Consider the following 16,468-nt stretch of genomic DNA (forward strand, 5'->3'; position numbering starts at 1 on the left):
TCAATGTCATGAAATAAATCTCTCGGGAGCCTTAGCTGCTCTGCTGATTGAACCTTTGGTGCCTCGTCGCGGGGTCAAATGCTGTGGTCAAGGATACTTGAGGACAACAAGGGGGAGGCATTTTGAACCCTCATTGTTTGGGCAGCTGGAGTGTGGGATAAACTGTAAGTCATTCATGAACCCGCTTGAGCGGTTAACGTCTTGGCATTAGCATCAAGCCTTATTTGGCTCTTTGCGTACGTACAAGCAAAATAATATTCGGATACCCCAGGTTGCCGCCGTTCTCGGAAATCTCCCCATTGCGTGACTCCTCAAGCTCCACAAACTTGCACGGACACTTGGAAGACCACAATGACCATTCCATCAATTTTCCTGAGTGCATCCAAGGTGAATTAGCTTGACGATACACTGGACCCTTCATTTTGTCTAAGCGCCTCAAAGTCTTAACTTGGTCTTGACTCCACAAATTCCTGTTTTGACTCGGTTAAAGCAAGTTTTTCCCACATTTATTGAAGCGTATTGCATTCCTAAGATCTGATGGTACCCCAACCCACAAAAATTCCACAGGAAGCGTGATGATATGATTTGATAATGTATTCTATATTGTGTGAATAATAAATGGTAATTTTCAAAATGTCAAAGTCTTGGTTTTGCCTTTTCAAAGACTGAGCTTTAACTTGGTTTCCTCAAAGCTTCAACGTTGGCAGATGTTCATCGGCTTGTCTTTTTTTTGTTTTGGTAGCATGCTAACCTAGCGTATGTATGTTTTGATTGAAAAAGCATCCGGGGTGCGGGTAATTGGGGGTGCCTTGGGAAGAGGTTATTCCCATTTGGGAGTGGGTGTCTCAGGTGGGCCTGCCTTGTGTTTGTTATGTTTTGTTGGGGCTACTGATCTTGCCTTTTGTCGAGCAGATAGAACATATCCTCTAGGATGGGAAGAAATTACCTCATGAGGAGGACGGGGGATTTTTTCCAATGGGAATCGGTTCCTTGTCTTACAAGTATGGACCTGAGAAACTGTGTGGGTGTCTACCTGTTTCTTATCTTAGAGGTTAGGTTTCTGGGTTATTTTCTCTGCAAGGTGTGATATGACGTCTTTAATCTAAGTTACGCGTTCACTCTCGTGGCAGGGAAATTTATCTGGAAGTTTTATCAGCATCTTTGAAAACAAGGGTGGCTCTTCTTTAATTTGGATACGCTCATATGAACTATGTGATCATCCTGTGTCAATTAAGTGAACATTGTCACAGGTAGACTACATCAACAAATACTGACAAAAAAGTGGATTAGTGTATTAAAATCACAAATGCTGCAGACTTGAACCACTGCGCTCGTGCAAGAACCACCAACATAGAGAAATGCTGCCCTCTAGCGGATAAACAATTGTCATTGACTGCAAATAAATGTTTTTGAGTCCCTGAAAATTGCTGCACTGTATATAAAATTACTGTAATTCTTAAATGTCATATTTATGTTAAACCTCTTTAATGAGAAGTTTACCACCTTGATCGATGCATTAAAAAGCGAGAACTGGGTCCATTTGTGGCCTTCAGCATCCTTAAAAAAAACTTTTGACACGGCCTGCAACCGCATTTGGTGCAAAAACTTTATAAATCATATTTAAATTTGACTTGTAAAGTTTTTGCTTTGAATGGCAAAAGGTTATGTTAATATTTTGTCAACTGTGGGCTTGTGAAAAGTTTTTCATTTCTGGAATGACCCGTATCCCTGCAAATGAGGTTTATTTTCTGTAGAGATAAGAGAATCACTTACAAAGTTGGTATTAGTAACAAGTCGACCATCGGTTGATTATCGCCTGTTGTGTTGGCCGCCATTTTGGCCGCTGGGTTGTGCTCGCCGACCATGAAGCTCAGCCAGCTGCTAATCGCTCGGCTGCGCATGCGCGGAGACCATTTCCTCTCGGGAAGCAGAAGGCCCCTCTCTCTTGTTGCCTTGCCACACATACACACTCATTTATACAAATAAACACACATGATCGACAGGGCGCAAAGTAACGTCAAGTCCACGCAGCGTTTTTGGGATTGTCGACAATTCAAGCCGCAGCAGCCGATCCTGGATGCTCCCCGCCGCAGTCACCCCCATGGACCACCGTCGCTAGTTTGTCGCAGCCCGCTTGGTCGACGCTTTTTCTCGGGGTGAGTTAGCCTTTTTTTTAGCCTCTCTGTCTCTGCGGGTCACTGTTTTCCTCTCGTTGTGGTTGATTTCACTCGGCGCTTAACGGGACGAGAGAAGCCATTGTTTGTATAAAGATCGTAATGCAATGTTTTTTTAATTTTTATTATTAGACTCATTGCTAACGCGCAACCAGCGCCAAACACGTTACCGTTAGCCGCTAGCTCACCACAAAATGTAATTGCATTAGCGGAGACACGCACCCATACACACGCCCTCCCGCTTTTTCTGTCTTTCTGTCTTCATTTTCTGAAAGTAAAACATTTAAACGAAGCCATTCTTGCGTTGGCATCTGCTAACAACGCCCACCGCTAGTTTTGAACCAGCAAAGATGCGCCCCTGATTCCATTATCGGACGCTTCGCTTGCGGAAAGCTTTTTGTGGTCAAGCTCTAAGGTGCGTTTGACAGGCTATTTGTTGCATTTATTTGAATAGATGATCATAGTTTGGGCAGAAACTGGCGGGTAGATATATAATTTTTTTGCGGAAGACATTGTGCGTAATGCAATAATTGGCTGTTACAGTACATACAATTATACACACAGCCGCTGTTTATTTTTAAACCCGCAGCCTTGTGTTTTTGCAGCTAAGGGAGCAAGAGGGCATCCTACCCACCTTGTTTCATCGCCCCAAAGAAACAGTTCCCTATTTCAAAACATGTACAAATGATTTGATTATTAGTTTTATCCCTAACATGCCATTTCCCGTATTGATCACATTCGATACTGTTGAATGTTTCAAGAACTCGACTGCAGACATTTTGGGCCTTTTTTTTTTTTTTTTTTCCCCAGTCGCTTCCTGTCCTGCCTGCTCTTTCAAGTCATGATACGCACATACCTTTGCAAGCCAGGGCACGACCACCAAGGGCTTCAGCAGCCTTCTTAGCTACAACCATAAGCAAGGAGGGGCCAATGTGCTTGCTCAGCTCAATGTTTTTTTTTTTTACTCTTGAGTCACACAGTGTGTTAAAAAAAAAAATCAACATTACATGCGACTTAGCAGCTAATGAAGCGGTTTACATCTTTATTTGGTGCTCAAATGGATGATCAAATGGCCCTTGGATTACAAAAAGACTGACCCACAGTTTCTTCGGACCAGAATTACAGTATGTGAGGGAGCATCACTTTAGCTGGGTCGTCACATTTGTCGAGACATTTTGTTTGTTCCATCTGTCAAGTCTCACACTTGAATTCTTCGCTCTGCTTCCAACGTGATTGACGCGCGGCGAGTGCGGCGTTCAAAAAGCCTCGGCAGAAGACATCTGAAGGAGAAATGTGTATGCCTGCGAGGTCATCTTTATTAATGTTTGTTTGGCAGCTTGGAGTCGAGCTTTGTTTCCGACTCCGCTGCGCCGCGCGGGTCTCATTTGCATGCGAAGTGGAGGCTTCTCGCAAACAAGGCGCATCCGCTCGCTGTCCATCAACGCTCGCGTTGCCCGGTCGGCTTAAGAACGGCAGCAGGCGTGCAAAACGGGATCGGAGATTGGCGGACGGATAACCAAACCGTTTAATGTGCACGCTGGACTAAAAGTCGGCGATGTCACTTTGGAAAGATATGCTGCGTCGATGTTTTCAAGCACCGGTTTTATATCGCAGTTAGACCAAAAAAATGCAAACAGAAGCGAAACAGTTCGGCCGTCACGCGAAATCACGAGTTAGTCTCGTTGGCTGTCAATTTGTTGGGGCTATTCAGCAGCTGATACACACATACCTTCTCATAATGGACAAGAATGCCAGGCGCTGGCTTCCCAGTCATGCCCACTTGAATTCACCCCAGAATTGTTCTATCGCGTTGAGGTCAGGACTTTTTGGAGGCCAGTCATGTTTATCCACATGAATCACTCATATCTTTTTCTGGCTTGCTAACGTCATGAACTTTTTTTTGTTTTTAGTCAGGAGTGAAATATCAACCCACTCTAGTTGACAGCGACTGTCATACCTAATTAAAGGGCCATAAAAAAATGATGCAGTGATATGGGTTTTGACCATCTGAGATGTCCTGGTGCTCCTCAGTGCTGCGCTGGCATTGCGACCCACAGCAGAGGATGAATCCCTGCTCTGCTGGTGATTAAAGGCATCAGAAGCAGACGCGGGAGGCAACGTGAACTCGTTCTTTATGTTGAGGTCAGCGGACTTCAGCTGGGCTTCAAACGGGCCCGCCGAGGATCCATTACCCCCCTGCTGAGCACCTAAGCCGGACTGGGCTCTGCTCCCACATGGCTTTCGGGGGAGAATCTTCAAAGACGATGTAACCGGAGTCTTGTCCGTGGCTTGATTAGATGACGCTACTCGAAACCAAAATGGGAATAAAAGTGAATCATCTCGCCGATTCAGTTCCTTCACGATGTCGCGCTCTCTGTTGATCAGACGTAGCGCCAAGCCCTCTTCACAAGACCCTCATCGCCATCGGCCTCGTAGAATGGTGGCATTGTGGCCGCCATCTTGGTTGCAAACTCTCCATCTGTGCCAGCGTCTGGTCACCCCCCACACACACACACTTGAAGCCTACGAGGGCTTCTTCTCCCACGCCTGCCGGCGAGCTGACCGACCAACATGTTGAGCAGAGCCCACCGGGCACCCCGGAAAAATACCGACTGGGAAATCGTTTCACACGATGCTAAATCCGATTATTTGGATCGCTCCCACAATCACGAGTCGTAAAAAATAATGACTTATCATAAAGCGAGTGGATGTTTTAAGCAGTCGTCTCCCGGATAATTAGGTTACATTTTCTAAACGTAGCCCGTAAAAAGAAAGTGCCAGCCTCATTATCTTCCTCTCGAGGGGGTTCCACCATTGTCGAACTTTTTCCCTCTTTCATCTATTGCACATTTAAGGAGCATGGATATTTTTATTTGTTAGCAGCATTAATTAGTCCCGCCCCAAACCACAAAGACCTCCGCTTGACATGTTGAACGGCGGAATAGATTCACTTCCTGGATGTAAGCGAATATGCCCCCGCAGTCGTTCACTTCCTGTTTTCGAAACGTACGTGAGCAAGGATGTGTGGTTGCGTTGTGTGTGTGTGTGTGTGAACCTCCGAGTGGTGAGTGCCCCACGCTGAGCGCTGATGCTTGCCTGCGCACAGAAAATGAATAATTTAGAGTCCTGGCATAACGCGACGCAAGTTCCATTATTCAGAGCTGGCATCGTATCCGACGATAATACGCAGATGCCAGCCGGCCATCCAAAAAAAAAAAAAAAACATCTCCATTTTATTCCTTTTTTAACTACGAACACTTCCCGGCAGTTTTAACGGTTCCCATGTGTGTTAAGACATGCGTGGACTGAGTCCGATTTTAATCCAACACCGAAGATCTTTTTTTTAGAAACGTGTCAATCATTGGGAATAGAAACCGCAGATAGCGTCAACATCTGCATATGAATGAAGGTTGTCTTGTGATCATTCCAAGTCTGACTCGGTGTCCTTCGCAGCAATCATGGAATCTTGTCTTGTGAGCCAAATGTGATTGAAGCATCTCTTTCTCCTCATTTTTTGCCAACGTGCCTCCTCCTTCTCATCACGACGTGGGTGTTTCTCCATGGTGTCATTGGTGCTGAATGCGTCTCTTTATTAAACGAGATTTGGGGCTGACATATTGTGCCCGCACCCGGCTGTGTCTGCTGCTAATGATGTTCTTTGTGTCTCTGCGTGCATGCGCTTTGCCTCCCTCCTCTTCCCCGCGGCCTCAATGGAAGACTTGTCATGTGTTGCTGGCAAAGGAGATGAGGCAGCACACACACACACACACATTCCCCGTCACCTCCAAGACACTACCCAATGTCCTTTTGACATGGTCGCCAGAGTAGAATATTTGAGATGCCTGGCAGTGGACACGACATATTGGCACGTGTCGGGCTACAGGTGGCGCTAGTGCACAAATCCGTTGTTAATTGCCGATCATCCGTTCCATTTAAACAGCTGTCTTGAAATAGGACTTGAAATTGTTCCTTTCTTGTAATTCAAATCATTTGCCTCCATTGAAATGAATGGAGATGATATTAATCCGTTCCAGCCCCCCCCTAAAAAAAATTATACTGAATGTTTTTTCAGAGCAAACAGAGTCTTTCATTGAATTTAACATTTCCATAATGTATGCACCGCTAGAAGCGAGTCCAGGCTGCCTCTACCCCGACGTGCATTGAGAGGATATAAATAGCCGGAGCTGTAGAGTGTGTGTGTGTGTGTGTGTGTGTGTGTGTCTGTCCGCACTGAGGCTCTGAAGCTCAAGCTCAAACAATAAGCAATCGCCCAGCATCACTCACCCTTCCTCCCCCTCTGCGGCCCAGCCGTCGCGGGCCCTTTCCCTTCCCCCCTGTTCGCCCCCTCTTCCTTTCTTTCTTCCACTTCCTGGCTGCCTGCTTTTGTTGTCCGACGCCAGCGGTGAGTCCAAGCGGCCCGTCGCTCCGTGACGTCACGCCTGTCTGTCTGTCAGCCCACCTGTCTGCTTCTCCACCACCCCAAGGGACCACCATTATAACCAAGAAGCAACTCAGGGACCACTGCTTTGGCGGAATATTATTTATTATATTATTATATATCATTATTGGATGGGGACACGATTCAGAAAATTAGCTGCAAAGTAAATCAAGTCTAAATAATGAATTAATTTTATTTCCAATTTTGCGGACCACCTGCAATACCGCCACGGACCCTTAGAGGGCCAAGGACCACCGATTGACAATCCTCGGCGTAGACCTGAAGACTGTCAACAACGTAACAGAAAGGAAGTGAGCGTCTTCCTGTTTCTTCAGAATGTTTTTTTCTCTCGTATCTCCGTTTTGACTTCCCGTACAAATGAAACCTCGCTAGCCAACGCAAACAGCAAATAATTAGTTAACGTTCCATGCTGCAAAGCCACATCTCGCCATTATTTACATCTCTGTCATCCACGCACCTATTTCCACTACCTCTTTTCACTTGGGAGGTTTGAATATCCAATGTCTGTGTATGTTCTTCTGTGGGTTTTTAGCTTGTATTTTTTAATCTTTTTATTCTATTTATTTTTTTTATTTTCATGCACTGATCGGTTGGCACTTTTTAAATTTCGTTGTACATGTGTGACAATGACAATAAAGATATATTCTATTCTATTCAAATTATTAGCCACCCATCGACATCATATTAAAGTTAACGTGACTTTTCCCCAACACATGATTGATCAGGAATGTTGTTGACTGGCAATGTACATAATGGTGTCCTTGTTGCGGCTGTTGCGCAACTGGAGTCTTGATCAATTCGATTTCTCTCAGGACACTGTGTGACTTTTTTTTTTTTCTTAGTATCTGGGCCGAACAGCAAGTTTAAAAAAAAAAAAAAAGAAAAAAAGCAAGACTGTTTGTGTGAAATCTGTTTCCCTGTATTTCGTTGCTGTTCTGTTTCCTGTACGTTGGTCGTGTACTCACGGTGGAAGAAGCGCGATAAAAATAACGTCCGCTTCACATCGGCCACAGATGCCTGCGGTTTTGTCACTCTGGTTTGAGACGCTGACAATAACTTTTTCGGTTAGGGCTCGGGCCCTTTCTGGCGATTCCTCTGTTTACGCTTTTATTTACGCCAACGGTACAAAGCTGACGGAGCAGCAATCGGCTAAAAGAAAAACTTGGCGCCGTGATTCTTTGGTTGTGGGGTGTAAACATGCCATTGTGTTTTTCGGCTGGATTTACTGGTGATTAACCTTTGACCTTAGGTATTTGCTAACCTGGTGCTCTACATGTAGAGTTGAATTTTTTTGCTCCTGTGGCCAAATGTTCATCCTCGGCTGAAAGCTTGGGGATCTGCGGTGCAGTGCAGGTATAGCAGTACATCACCGTCAAGCGTGCAGTATAAACGACAACGCAGCCGCAGGAACACGAAGGCATCGTCAATCCACAGGCTTGCCGTGGTCTAGTTAGTTTGAGCGCACGGGCATGATTTAGCGCACGCCGTTCCGTCCGTCCCTGGCGGGCTTATACCTCGGCCGCGCTTCGGGAAATGCTCCTTCAATAAAGAGCGCTGTTGCATCACTCATCGCCATGACAACGTCACAATGAGCGGAGACAAATTTAGACGCAAAGGAGGAAGTGATCGTCTTTCATGTCCGCCTTGCGCAATAGTCCGAGTAGTAAAGCCTGATACAAATGTTTACGCTTGCATATGACCCCAACACGCCCAATGTTTCCAGTTGTCGTCTCTTAAGGGTTTAGTTTTTTAGAAACAGTTTAGTATTTTTTTTTTTCCCCCCATTAGTTTTCCATGAACCCTCTGGCTGAGAGCCGCTGCGTTCTGCTAGCGTACATTTAAAAAAAAAAAAAAATTAAACCACACTTATCCAGGGACTGCACTAAAGTTGCATAACACCCACATTGGTGTCAGACGATGTTAAGAGTTGGGCCACAAGATGTCTCATTCTTTCATAATGAAAGAACATCTTAATAGCGGCGCATCTCTCTCCGTGACCTCCACGTGGCCCCGCGTTGACAATCGGAGTATCCTTGCGAAAAGAAAAAAAAAAATGTTCTTGCTCCATGACCTTTTGTACGACACAAATTTGAAATGGCAAGTATTGTTGAGGACATGAATTTGATTTTCATGCATGTGTGTGAGGACCATGCGATTGAACAATGGGCCCAAGAAAAGAGTAGCACTCGGCTAATTTGGTCGCGATGTCCGGGCGGCGTGTTGCTTGATGTGCTCGAACGGCTCTTAAGGCATTCCTCAGAGCGGCGGCGGTTAAGAATAGCACTCTTTGGCCTCACAATGCGGGCCGGGGCTAATACGCAGCTGTTGCTGTATCTGCCATTGACCGCAAGCGGGCCAGTTCCCGTGTCAACACAGGATGCGGTGGCCACAGCGCCGTCGTCGACTCTCCAGGGAATGTGTCATGCTCACCGAGCCTTGCAAGCTAGTTAAAAAAAAAAAAAAAATCGCTTTCCTTTGCGGGTACGGATGCTGTCGTGGGCCCCTCCCCGCTTCATGCAGAGCGATGGAAAATATGACTCTACGACTTCCTCCTTCTCGCTTGACTGGCAACTTCCTGTTCGCCTGACTGCTCGCAAAAAAGTGCGATGCTCTACAGCGCGGGGGGCGGGTCATCAGACTTTTTTAAGGTGAAATGTTCTCGAAATTGAAGAGGCCATTTTGGTTGAAAGCAGTCATTCGGGGTGAATATGTTTGATTGTAAATGACACGGTCATTGATTCATGCGCATGAATTTTGATCTAACGCTTGGTTTTCTTCATGTCACAGCTCTGATGGTACCAGGTAAACAGTGAGCGCTACCTGCCCGAGGACACCTGCTGCCCACTTCCTCTCATCATGTCTGGGAGTCACGTAAGCGGCACCAGCATAAAACAAGTTTGGTCGGTCGGTACTGACGCCATTTTGGGTTTTTTTTTGCATCGCAGGCGCCGTGGTCGACGGGCACCGAATGCGTCGCCAAGTACAACTTCCAGACGGCCAACGAACAGGACCTGCCCTTCTGCAAAGGAGACGTGTTGACCATCATCGGAGTCACCAGGGTAAGCGGGCCCCTCGCTATCTCTGACTACAATGCTCATTACGGTCGGCTGAAGAAATTTTTTTTTTTTTTTCCTCTTCAGGATCCTAATTGGTACAAAGCGAGGAACGTCGTGGGCAGAGAGGGAACCATTCCAGCAAACTATGTCCAGAAGAGAGAAGGAGTCAAATCAGGAGGGAAGCTCAGTCTCATGCCGTAAGTTGGTGGACAAAAAAAACTCCTCAAAAATTCACATTATGGAAAAGAAAGGCAAATATTAAATTAGTGCCTCCACCAGTTAAAAGCAGTAATTGATTTTAACTGGTGGTCTTGATAGGAGTTGACTGGGGGGAAGGGTGGCTGGGACAGGAAGAGAGAGAAACATTTCTAAAAGGGGGAACATGAGACAAGAGCAACATGCAAATGAGCCATAAGGAAGAAATGGACCCAAATAACGGTGTTTTGATTCCGCACCGCGCCTCATTTGTCGATCCATAAAACGATCGGCTCAAAGTGCAGCACTCCAACCGGACCACCCCCTTTGAACCCCGTTATGAGCATCACGACGCTCGGCTTTTGGGTCATTGGGTCATCCGGCGCTCCAATGGGGTTGTTACATAACCAACATTACCGACTGACGACTCGGGAAACAAACTTCCTGTTGCTCCCTTCGGATTTACTGAAATAGTTAAGCAGCTTGTTGAGTGGCTTATGAATGACTGGTGGATTTTATGTTGCAATCAGAACTTTTATTTTTGAATAGGTTTAGGCATGTTGGTAAGAAGAAATTCAAATAATTATATCTGCGGGCTATCTGCGCCCCTCCGCCGTTCACTGGAGAGGCAGCCTGCGCTGATCTCATCAAATCGAAACGCATTAATCTGCTTCGCCACAAAGCCTCGCGCTGTCTGCGGGCGGAGGCCAACGACAAGGAGGGGATGGATACCAGCAGCCACGAGAAACAGGCTAAATCAATTTGCGCCGTTATGCATCCATCCATCTCGCTAGCTAGCTAGCTAGTCCCACCATCACAACAGCAAGTCAAAGCCAAAAGCTAAGCAGACCTCTAGCATTAGCACCGATTAGCATTGATCGCTCTCATTTACTCGAATGAAGTTGACACGGGAGTAATTTGTGGTTGGGAATGTGCTTTGGTTTCTTCACACTCTCTTGGGCCGGTAGGAACACTCGCATCACTCTTCATCCCCGTCGCCGTGGTAACCAAGGCATCTGCATCGCCCCAAGCCTCTCAAAACATGCGAATCTAAGAAGAACAATTCAAGACGTCAACAATGAGAAATATTCTTCCAGCACTTAATCTGGTGTCTCGCCCTCTGTTTTTTTTTTTTTTTCTTCCTTCAGTTGGTTCCACGGGAAGATCACCCGCGAGCAAGCCGAGCGGCTGCTCTACCCTCCCGAGACGGGCCTATTTCTGGTACGCGAGAGCACCAACTACCCGGGCGACTACACGCTGTGCGTCAGCTGCGACGGCAAGGTGGAGCACTACCGCATCATCTACCACAACGGCAAGCTCTCCATCGACGAGGAGGAATTTTTCGACAACCTCATGCAGCTGGTGGAGGTGAGCCGGAAAAACACGGAGAACTTTATTTTTGATTTACACATACGACCTAGCTTACTTTCTTTAGCATGATGAATGAATATATTCAAATTGTGCCGCTTTTTATTAGCGCCGTTACATAACCTCGGGCACCCAACTGAAAAAGACGCAACACACCGGGAGTTCCCAATGGGGCTTGACTCAACATCTCGCTTTCTTAAAAAAAAAATCCGCCTGAGCTGTTATCTGCAAGGCTGGCAGGCGGATAGACTTTCGTCATGTCAGATAACGAGAAGCTCAAGAGCTCAAACTATGGCGTGCAATTTTAATTGGGCTGGCAATGGAAATGTACCTTCAAGGTAAAGTCCAAATTCTTGCCCTCAGATTACATAACAATAACTGTGCCAACATTACTTCCACGCAATTATTTTTTTAATCCTAATCCTGGCCAAAATGTTGTTGTTTTTTTGCGTCCGACTTTTAGTTGTTCCCCATCTTAGCCTTTCCCTTTTTCTTTCCGTATCATTATCGTTCCTCCGGGCTGGATCTCCGCCGTCCTTGTGTAAACCTCGCCGCTCTGTTATGCCGCCTTCCTTTCTTTTTGTCTCTCGTCTTCTATGTATAGCTTCTCCCCGCCTGCATTTCCCACCGCGTCTTCCCTCCTCACTCGCCGAGGATTCCTCGCATTCTTAGCGTGTGTATTTTCCGGCTCGGCCGTCCCTCGCGCCCGTCGGCTTGTCGCGGCAGGCCTCCTTTGCGAAAGACTGATAAAAGGAGGCGGGACACCGCTGTGATGTCACACACGCCGCTCGCCATAATCACACTTTCCTCTTAAATGATCTTTCATCTTCATGTTAGTGTTGCGTAATGCATTGTTCGCAGCGCTCAGCCACGTGGGAATTTCCTTCGCGACAACGGCACCACCTGGTGGTTGTAATCGCCAACGCAGCCACTCGGCCAATTGGTCATGCTGCAGTTTTGGAATTTGTCATTGACTCCCATGCGCGACTTGGTAACCGCCGTTTCCCGAAATGAGTATGTCCGCCTCCTACGGGTGGCGCCTTCTCATCTACACTCTCATCCCTGTTGTCGCGTCACACATGCAGCGCTGACGCTCTGCAGTGGAATTCATGCAGCTTTGGCCATGATGTCATCACTGGCCAATGGGATAGCGTCTTCAGAGTTAAACGTCGTCCACTTAAAAATTGTGCAGCCAGTTAAAATGCAGTGGATTAGATTATAACCAGGATCTGAACATGAACACTAAAAAAACGAAATGTCACATTTGCATATGTTTGGTAAGTCATCCTTGTGACTCGTTGGGAATTTCTTTTTTTTGCTCAGTGACAGCAAAGGGAGGTGAAGTTTTCCCCGAACGCTTGAAAAAACAAAATGACAGAACTGACATTCAGAGAAGTGTTTCTTGTAGCAGACAAAAGGAAATGCGTTCAAAGGAAATGCGTTCAAAGAAAGCACAAGATGAAAGTCAAAAGCTGTTTAACGACGCGACTTTCAGGTTCTCTTCACCAGGGAAGACCTCAGAAACATCAGACACACTTTAGAAGTTTGTTTTTAAGGGTGTCCCCAAAACCGACGGTATATACACACACACACACACACACGTTTAAAAGCTGTTCAATTCTGTTCCCAGCACTACACCAAAGATGCCGACGGCCTGTGCACCAGCCTCATCAAGCCAAAATTGATGGAGGGCACGGTGGCGGCGCAGGATGAGTTCTCCAGGAGTAAGGACATTTGGATTCATTGATCCATCGTCCATCATTGCATTTTTTTTTTTTATTATTTCATTTTCCTCACTCTTCCATGTTCCGTCAGGTGGCTGGGCCCTGAACAGGAAGGAGCTGAAACTCCTGCAGACCATCGGAAAGGGAGAGTTTGGAGGTGAATCCCCCACCTTAGAGTTCAGGATGTCAACTTGGAGTTTCTAGCCCGGGTTCTCCTCCTGTCTTGTCAGATGTAATGGTGGGCGACTACAGAGGGAACAAAGTGGCGGTGAAGTGTATCAAAAACGACGCCACGGCGCAGGCTTTCATCGCCGAGGCCTCAGTCATGACGTGAGTCACATCTCCAGTTCCTCAGATACATTCGAATCCGTTCTGCGTAAATCTGATGTTTTTTTTATGTCTGCAAAGGCAACTGAGACACAACAACCTGGTGCAGTTGCTGGGCGTCATCGTGGAAGACAGGGGAACGCTCTACATCGTCACAGAGTACATGGCCAAGGTTAGTCAAACTCGAATAGCAATTTCTGTTCATGATTTTCTTTTTGGTTTTAAATAAATCAAAGGTGTCGTTTCCTCCTCTGGTCAACAGGGCAGTCTGGTGGACTACCTGCGCTCCCGAGGACGGACTGTGCTCGGCGGTGACTGCTTACTCAAGTTCTCACTGTGAGATATCTTCTGTGTAGCTTTGCACTTCCACACTGCAAGTTTCATTTACTTAGTTGAAAGAAAACAAAAAACATGTCCTCCTTTGCAGCGACGTGTGCGAGGCGATGGAGTACCTGGAAGCCAACAACTTTGTCCACCGAGACCTGGCGGCCCGCAACGTGCTGGTGTCGGACGACAACATCGCTAAGGTCAGCGATTTTGGCCTGACCAAGGAGGCCTCCTCTATACAGGACACCGCCAAGCTCCCCGTCAAGTGGACCTCACCTGAAGCTCTGAGGGAGAAGGTGAGAATTGTTTTCAGACACTCAGACAGGGAAACTGACTCACTTTGGCAACACTTTTTTTTTTTTTTGTCCCCCCTCAGAGGTTTTCCACCAAGTCAGATGTCTGGAGTTATGGGATCCTCCTCTGGGAGATCTACTCCTTCGGCCGTGTGCCTTACCCTCGAATTGTGAGTACCCGAATGCAGCGTTAGAATCAAATTTGGTAGAATCAAACAATTTAAATTACACTGAAATTCAATTTAAAATATTTACAATTGTGCTCCTGGACTATGAGGCCTTGGCCTGCAGGTGGCAGCATTGTTCACTTTTTGCAAATGTCTGGCAGCCGCTGAAAGAGGTGGTGCCCCGCGTGGAGAAGGGCTACAAGATGGACGCCCCCGACGGCTGCCCGCCGGTGGTGTACGACCTGATGAAGCAGTGCTGGACCCTGGACGCGACGGTGCGGCCGTCCTTCCGCATGCTGAGGGAGAAGCTGCAGCATATCCGAGCCAAGGAGCTCTACCTGTGAAGCGGCGGGTGGGTGATGACGATAGGGGTGGGGAGTTTAGGAAGGGGGGATTAAAAACCAAGGGACCACAGCGAACTTTTCTCCCCCCACCCCACCCCTGGATACCCGCCAGCTTCCCTTAAAGGACCCACTTCCTGTTGGTGTTGTAAAGCTTTTGCCCAATTGGCCGCTCTTTTCTTTCTTCTTGCTCCTCCTCTTCCTCTCCACCTCTGTTGAACACGGCATTAAGTGGAGGGGAGGCTGGCCTTTTCCCTCCACCTTTGTCAGGTGCTCGCTCAACCCCCCCTCCCCCCATCCCACCTTGCATGTCCCACTGCCGCCTCAGTCGCTCGCCCTCCTCCCTCTGCTGGCCGTGGTGTCAGGTGTGGGGCCTTCGCTCTGTGCCAAAGTGCCTCCAGTCCTCCAGAGCTCCACAAAAACGCCGCCACTGTCTTTTATTTGAAATTGCCCTTTTTTTCAGGGAGGTTATCAAACCAGTTTTCTAGTGCCGTATCTCTTTTATCCCAGTTTTTTTTTTTTTTCTTCCCTCTGCATTTTGAAGCATTTTTTTGGGGGTCCAGGAGCCATGAGTGGCGGAAATGGAGGAGCAGACGGGACGAGGACTTGGAGCAGCCTCTGAACGGTTCATCATACGTGGGCTTGTTTTTTTTTTATATCAAATATATTTAAAGGATTAAAAAAAAAAAAGACTGACTGGGACAGAATTTAAGAAAATAAAGGCGGACGGGGGCAGTTGGGGGACGGTGGTGCATGATGTGTGCGAGCGTGCGTGTGAGAGTTAGTGTGCGTGTGCGAGAGGCCTTCGGTTCAACTGTCAGTGCTTTCAATGTTCATTGTTTTATTATGCTATCATGAATAAATCATTCCATCTGAGTAGACATGTGAAAGTGACAATATTTTTCATTTGTGATGGAAACGTATCAAGACAAAAAGTGTTCACAGCACTTCAGTTGTAGAACAAATCACACTACACACCGCATGATAATCAGGATAATCTTTACAGTCATTCAATAATTTGGCGTCTGCTTAGTTGCATAAGAATGTAAATGTCCAAATTTGGTCATATGTATGTACTGCTGTAGTCTAATGATCTCTGGTCCAAACTCTCGTGAACACTGCTCATCCTTTAAAGATATGTTGAAGTAATCCTGATGAGCTGGATGTGTGCTAATCAGCTTTTAATAAGATGTCCACCTGAGCTTCTGACAGGAGTTACACACCACCACGTGTAATTAATCTGATTACAAGTTTTTATTTATTTTTGCCTTAAATCCGTAGCGTGACCAAAGCCGGACCTAACTCAATGCTTTGAGAATGAAGATGAGTCGGGGGGGGGGTCTGCTTGGATGCTGCGGGCTGTGTTTCCCAGTTCGGCTTTGCATGAGGTTTAGGCAAGTCATGTGACTCATCGGCCTGCGAGGCCCGGATCACTCTGCATTAATTACATTTTTTTTTTGTCCCGGATTTGCAACGACGCAGGTTGACTTCCTCCCACACAGAAGGATTTGTTGAGCTGCTCTAAGGAACCCGCAGGAGACAAATGTTGATTGAAGAGAGCAGGTTGACGCCGTCACGAACCAGCCTGGAATTTTGTTTGAACGCTTTTAGAACCTAAAAAAAACTTCAGTGCTGTTATTATGCTGTGTTGCTCATAGCCGTGCTGGTGAACCCGAACAATTAGAATTTTGTGCCGCACTGTTGTGTCACCCATCTGTTTTGTATGGATGATCTCCATATAGAAGAAACAAACAAAATCTCATAACTCTTGAAAAAGTCATTTACCTGCAGTTGTCTGAACTTGTGGAAATAGCCAAATGACCCTAAAATGGCAACCATTACCCAAAATGGCTGACTTTCTGTCTTTGTGTTGATTCTTGAGATTTTTGTGTTGTTATAGTAATCGTTATACCAAATGTCATGTTACAAATTGAAACTTTCTTTTTGGCTGAGTTTAAAAATAAATAGTAATTTCATAGCTGCTTACTGTATATTTCAATGTTTATAGGCAGCTGTGGCTAAAGCCAGACTGGCAGG

At 46.5% G+C, this 16,468-nt stretch overlaps 1 protein-coding gene across 1 annotated transcript; it reads left to right on the plus strand.

The window, feature by feature from the left end:
• Nucleotides 1–1,903: 1,903 nt before the first annotated feature.
• On the plus strand, nucleotides 1,904–15,321 carry LOC119120689 (tyrosine-protein kinase CSK). The gene is made up of 13 exons (XM_037247826.1): nucleotides 1,904–2,156; nucleotides 9,421–9,504; nucleotides 9,579–9,692; nucleotides 9,774–9,886; nucleotides 11,033–11,252; nucleotides 12,883–12,976; nucleotides 13,068–13,133; nucleotides 13,207–13,306; nucleotides 13,385–13,475; nucleotides 13,566–13,639; nucleotides 13,731–13,926; nucleotides 14,007–14,093; nucleotides 14,252–15,321. The coding sequence occupies exons 2-13, from the start codon at nucleotides 9,490–9,492 to the stop codon at nucleotides 14,432–14,434; spliced, it is 1,353 nt and encodes a 450-aa protein (XP_037103721.1). The 5' UTR covers nucleotides 1,904–2,156; nucleotides 9,421–9,489; the 3' UTR covers nucleotides 14,435–15,321.
• Nucleotides 15,322–16,468: the final 1,147 nt, after the last annotated feature.

This window comes from Syngnathus acus, chromosome 3 (genome assembly GCF_901709675.1).
Source record: "Syngnathus acus chromosome 3, fSynAcu1.2, whole genome shotgun sequence".
NCBI lineage: Eukaryota > Metazoa > Chordata > Actinopteri > Syngnathiformes > Syngnathidae > Syngnathus > Syngnathus acus.

What these genes read in the sequence shown, in the direction of transcription:
- LOC119120689 (XM_037247826.1), top strand. An exon ending in CGGAAAGGGAGAGTTTGGAG is followed by an intron (nt 13,134 to 13,206) that starts GTGAATCCCCCA and finishes CTGTCTTGTCAG; the next exon opens with ATGTAATGGTGGGCGACTAC. An exon ending in GTGTGCCTTACCCTCGAATT is followed by an intron (nt 14,094 to 14,251) that starts GTGAGTACCCGA and finishes AATGTCTGGCAG; the next exon opens with CCGCTGAAAGAGGTGGTGCC.